The sequence below is a fragment of the Dama dama genome, chromosome 1 (assembly GCF_033118175.1).
Source record: "Dama dama isolate Ldn47 chromosome 1, ASM3311817v1, whole genome shotgun sequence".
NCBI classification, from domain to species: domain Eukaryota; kingdom Metazoa; phylum Chordata; class Mammalia; order Artiodactyla; family Cervidae; genus Dama; species Dama dama.
In genome coordinates, this window is record NC_083681.1 from 47114414 (window position 1) to 47120561 (window position 6148).

Genomic DNA, 6148 nt, shown 5'->3' on the forward strand with positions numbered 1-6148 from the left:
CTCTCTAAGACTTGTGTGCAAGTCTCCTTTGTCCCATCTTTAGCATGGCAATTCCCTGTGTCAAATTCTCTGTTGATTCCTTAGGATGTACCTGACTGCCTTCTGCTAGGTGGGCCATGAATGGCTGAGTATGCTGCCTCATGCCTGGAAACTTTTTTTCCTGACACTCCTCTCCTATCTCCTCTCCCCAAAGAAATTAGGATCTACCAGCCCATAAAACCCCATCATTATTTATGACTGAGCATCCACCTAGGGAGACCTTTGTTCTCTTGCCATTACCTGTAAGAGTGACCCTCTCCTCTCCCCAGGTGAATGTTACCCCTTTTTGTTTCCTATCCTGATGCTCTTACCTTGTCATATCCCTGGGCTAAAAGAATCTCAGGAAATGATCCTTTCTGTCCCCACAACAACACTGAAGCTAAATATCATTTATCTATTTTATAAATGAGAAAACTAGGTACCAAAGAGTTTAAGTAGCTGTCAGGGTGGTACAATGAGCATAAAAGCCAGAATTGGAATTCATTTGCATCTAAGGTCTATTTTTCAAACATAACACATTGCTTCATTCACCTGTACTTTGGTCTCTTTCCAGTTGTTTGTAAGATCATCTTTACTAGAGCCACAGCTATACTGTATTGTAAGTATTGGTAGGTTAATTTTCCTCTATTAATTAAGCTCTCAGAAGATAACTCTTTTTCCTTAATCCATGCTATACATTTGCATGCTTTACAATAAGACCGAGTACTGAGAAGGCACTGACTCTTTTCTCATTTGTTCAAATAGATCAAGCCACTCTGAGGATTCAGAACTTGAGGTTATTGGAAAGGAGAAGCCTTTTCAGAAAAGGTGGATATGTTTACTCTTCTTCTTATTTCTCTGATTTGCATAGGGTAATTTTCTTAATCACAAATGGGAATACAAGACAGAGTTGATACATAATTTTCCCTATTGCTGTTTTAATCCCAGAACCCTTGGTTTGTCTTAAAAACTCTATAATGGGTAGAAATTGTGTGTGTGTATATGGGTGATCTTGATAAAAATCTGTATTTGGGAAGTCTGAGACATTCAAAGTGAAAGTCCTTTTTCCAATTCTTCTCTGACAGCAAGAGTCTGATACCTCCTTGCACACACTTCACCCTCCTACAGGAGACTTGTCAGATAGTATACACACATATAGTACACATCATTAAGAACCTCAGATCTGTTGATTATATACCGCCTGGTCTCCCGCCTTCATGCTGCCGTGATTCTCTGGCTCTTTCCTGTTCTTTGGCTATTGCATCCATTGTTGTCACCCTTCTTAGTACTTGGTTCACCCTAATCTCTGTTTAGCAGTGAGGGGGATAAGACAGTACCCAATCCAAGAAACAAATGGAATCAAAGCAGATGAGTTTACAGAACAGATTCCAAATGCTGGGATCATTGGGTCTGGCCACAAGAAATCACAGATAATTTTGCTAACCAGGTATATGAATTCCTATTGAAGTTCATATGCCTAAAACTCACTCACTAACTGGTTTTCTATTTTACTTTTGGTAACCTCCTGGTATCCCTCAATACTGACTGTCTCTGTCACTAGAATAGGAAATTCGCAGTCTTTTCTAAAGGAATCGAGCCAAAGAAAGCACTCTTCAAATTTCACAAAGAGAAATAGCAGCAAATAATCCAGTAAGAGAATGGTAAACATTATGCCTTGAAGTGGAATCCTCTTTGAGTTTGGAAGAACATATTCTCCTTGGGTGGGGTCAAGGAATACTTACCTCTAATCTTTTATGAAAATAAAGAATCCTGAAGTCAGTCCCTGTCCAATTGTATGGAAACGGCTGGGCTTTTCTAAGACTTCGATGCGGTCAGCTGAACAGAGCCCTCTGTATAGCTGTCCCTTCTAAACTCTGAGGGAAGGAAAGCCTTAATTAAACTGTGCTTGTTGAGGCTAGATATTGTGAAAGAGCTCTAGAGCAGATTCCTTGGTTCTCAGTTCTGGCTTCACATACTAACTCTTTAATTCTGATCAAACTATCTTGCTCCCCTTTATCTGTACACTTTCATTATATACAAAGTTAGAATAACAATATTAATTACATTTAAGTGTTTTTAAAAGGATGATATGAGTTAATGAATATAAACATTTAGAATAATATAGCATACAGTTTGTTCAGCTAAATGTCAGCAATGATTGATGATGGTTTGAAAACTTCATTGGGATAGGTTAAGACCATATCTAGAACGCATACTTCCTGTGGTAATATATTCTGTCCTATATTTTAAGGACTGTGAATTTTCAGTGTGATCAGGAAACATTACATGATATCACACAGCAACTACTCTACTCCCCCAGTCTCCGAATTCCTCCTCATCTGCTTTCCTAACTACCAGAACTGGCAGCACTGGCTGTCCCTGCCCCTCAGTCTCCTCTTCCTCCTGGCCATGGGGGCCAACGCCACCCTCCTGATCACCATCCGGCTGGAGGCCTCTCTACATGAGCCCATGTACTACCTGCTTAGCCTCCTCTCCCTGCTGGACATGGTGCTCTGCCTCACCGTCATCCCCAAGGTCCTGGCCATCTTCTGGTTTGATCTCAGGTCCATCAGTTTCTCAGCCTGCTTCCTCCAAATGTTCATCATGAATTGCTTCCTTGCCATGGAGTCCTGCACATTCATGGTCATGGCTTATGACCGCTATGTGGCCATCTGCCACCCGCTACGATACCCCTCCATCATCACTGATCAATTTGTAGCTAGGGCTGCCATCTTCATTGTGGCCCGGAATGGCCTCTTTTTTCTCCCCGTTCCAATTCTTTCTGCCAGACTCAGATACTGTGCGGAGAACATCATCAAGAACTGCATCTGCACTAACCTCTCTGTGTCCAAACTCTCCTGTGATGACATCACCTTCAATCGACTCTACCAGTTTGTGGCAGGCTGGACCCTACTGGGCTCTGACCTCATCCTTATCATTTTCTCCTACTCTTTTATCTTGAAAGCTGTGCTAAGGATTAAGGCTGAGGGAGCTGCTGCCAAAGCCCTGAGCACCTGTGGTTCTCACTTCATCCTCATCCTCTTCTTCAGCACAGTCCTGCTGGTCCTGGTCATCACTAACCTGGCCAGGGAGAGGATTCCCCCAGATGTCCCCATCCTGCTCAACATCCTGCACCACCTCATCCCCCCAGCTCTGAACCCCATTGTTTATGGTGTGAGAACCAAGGAGATCAAGCAGGGAATCCAGAAACTGCTCAGGAGGTTATAAGAGGTAAAAAGAATCAGATCCAACTCCTGGAATTGTTAAAAAAAAAAGTCAGGAATTATTTGTATACTGGAAAGGGAATTTCACGGTTTAATCCTGAAATGAGTTCTGATTTTTCTTTGCCTTAATATCTTAGATAAGAATGAAAACATTCCTCCATGAATCTTTGTTTCCTGTTGCTTCAAAGGAATCCTTTCTTTGTTAGATATTTTGGGGAATTTTTCTTGGCAGAATCCTTAAATGAGAGGCATGGCAAGCCTTAGTCAATGGCGTAGGATTACATTAGGAATTTTTGACCACTAAAGACACAGAATGTATATGATAACCTTAAAAAGATCTGCCTGTCCCCTGATTTACAAAGGATGTAGAAGCCTTCCCTTTCTCCACTTTCAGCCTGATAGAGCCCTACACGACTTCTGCATTGTGAAGAGTTGATTGGGCTGGACTGTAGACATTACTCTGGTTCTCGGGGTCAAGTGTTTTGCCCTGAGCGTCCCTGACATTCTTCTCTGGCACCTCTGGCAGAGGTGACATCTTCTGGCTCCTCAGATCATTTCAGACCTGATAAAATTTTCCATCTGTGTAACTGCTCCTTATTTTTTTTTACCATCATTTTGCAGAATGAGTAAGTATGAACATTTTGTTCAGTATTTTGTGTGTTATTGTCATCATTTAGTCACTAAGTCAAATCTGACTCTTTGAAACCCTATGAACTGTAACTTGCCAGACTCCTCTGTCCATGGGATTTTCCAGGCAAGAATACTGGAGTGGGTTGCCATTTCCTTCTCCAGGAGATCTTCCCAAAGCAAGGATAGAAGCTGTGTCTCCTGCATTGCAGGTGGATTCTTTACCACTGAGCCATCAGGGAAGCCCACTTTGCATGTACACACATTAAATTATCTGGACATTAAATGAGTGGTTAATTATTACCATTTTCCTAAGCACACTGCTTCCTTCTGCATTCTGAATAAGAGGGAAATCATTATCATATAGGCCATTTACCTTGGGGTAGAAGATATCCGTGCCATTTTAGTGCTCCTCTGTCCCTACAGTCATTTCTACCGCTAGTTTTTCTCTTGAGAAAATTTTACTTACATGAAGGTTCAAACCACTGGGCCCCAAAATATTGAATGCCACTTACAACTGTGGATTCAGCATACTATATTCATATCCATTTCAGCCTGAATACGCCATGAGGCTTCCTACAAGCATGCCTTCTTGAACTCCAAGAGACAGTCTCTGGTGATAAGCGGCTATGGTACCACTCCAGGACTCACACCTTTTGAAGCTCTCTGGCTTCTAGTGTTACTTGGTGCCCCAATTCTCTCCACTTTCCCATCTGGTATAGTCAAGGGAACAAAATAGGCTCTGATGCACCAATCATGAAAAAGCAATCTGCTTTCATCAGACCTAGGCAGCTATCTTAGTAAATTATCTTACTGACTTATGGCTACATAGTGTAGCTCTGCAAGCCCTGCCCAGAGCAGTACAAAAGAGTATAAATATCAGTTTACTTGTAAAATAACCAGAGACATAAATAGAGCCCACTATGCTATATATCATGTTTTCCTCAGATCCCATGGAGTCCTTAATTTAGTCTAATTTTCCTTCTTAGCGAAGAATAGCTCCTGAAACTTCTCTCAGAACCATCTATGACTTGGTACTTCCTCTGAGAAAAGCTGTTAAGATGTTATTCTTTGCTTCTGAAATGTTCTCAGTAGAAAAGAGTGATGGTATCATTCATTGTTGTTATCACTTTTGTCTGCCTCCATCCTGTCTGTCATGATTTCTCCTTTCTTTGGTTGATTATCCTCCCTAGTTTAGACTCTTCCTGAATGAGGATTTTTGGTTCTGGCCTGCTGACAATACATTAACTAGGTAGTAGCAGAAACCCCTGGGATCCTCATTTCTGTTCAGAAGGAGGTGGCAAAGTTGGAAGAATAAAGTGTAGAAGGGTTATCCCTATGCCCAAGCTTTACTTATGGTTAGTACTAGCTTTGTCAGATGGGATGAAGCTGATATCCAACCCAAGGTTCCCTTCAGAAGACGTAGAGTTAGGTTCAAAGTATGAGACATAGTATCTTGTCCAGCTGTCCCCCATCATCTGAAATACACAGTTGCAAGCATAGTCCTGAAATTCAGGTAAAGTGGGAAAGACAGATTGTGTCTCAGCATCCTCTCCAGCTCCCTCGCTCCTCTTGCTGGTACCCAGAAGCTTTCTAAGGCATTTCCCTTTTGTTTCTGAGTGTATTCAGATGAAGCTTATAGTCACCCAGTGAGTGAGTCAGATTTTAATGTCTTTATTGTCCTATCATTAATACTAAATACTTCCTTTGTCCTTTCCTACTTCCATTTAAGCCACTGCACAGTAAGTACTAAGGGAAAGTAATACATATATAGCACATTACACTTCATGCCCATTTTGCAGGCACTCACCATAAGGAAATGACCCTCTTTAATGGATAATATTCCAACTCAATGGACATGAGTTTGAGCAAACTCTGGGAGACAGTGAAAGATAGGGAAGCCTGGTGTGCTGCAGTCCATAGGGACACAAAGAGTTAGACACGACTTAGTGACTGAACAATGACAACAAAGTTAAATCCTCATCTAAATGTAACTTTTCTAAGAGTACACTTAATATCTGAAATAAATTTCTCTCGGTCCTCAGTCTTGAAAATTTATTTTTCTTTTTTTAAAATTTATTTTTCATTTATACTCCTTATGTAGACTGCCCCAGTTTCCCCACAAGTCTTCCTGGTTCAACTCTCTACCTATTCATCACTACTCCCACATTGAATTTTGTTTTTTGTGTTTACCTCACTCCATGTTCTCCCCCTCCTTTTACCCCATTCCTCTTTCACCACTTTCTTTTTCTCCTCCTCTCCTTCCCTTCACAAGAAAT

General features: G+C 41.3%; 1 protein-coding gene across 1 annotated transcript; it reads left to right on the forward strand.

Moving 5' to 3' along the window:
* Nucleotides 1–2292: 2292 nt before the first annotated feature.
* Nucleotides 2293–3246, forward strand: LOC133052331 (olfactory receptor 56A4). Its single transcript, XM_061137189.1, has one exon. The coding sequence runs from the start codon at nucleotides 2305–2307 to the stop codon at nucleotides 3244–3246; it is 942 nt and encodes a 313-aa protein (XP_060993172.1). The 5' UTR covers nucleotides 2293–2304.
* The last annotated feature ends 2902 nt before the right edge of the window (nucleotides 3247–6148 follow it).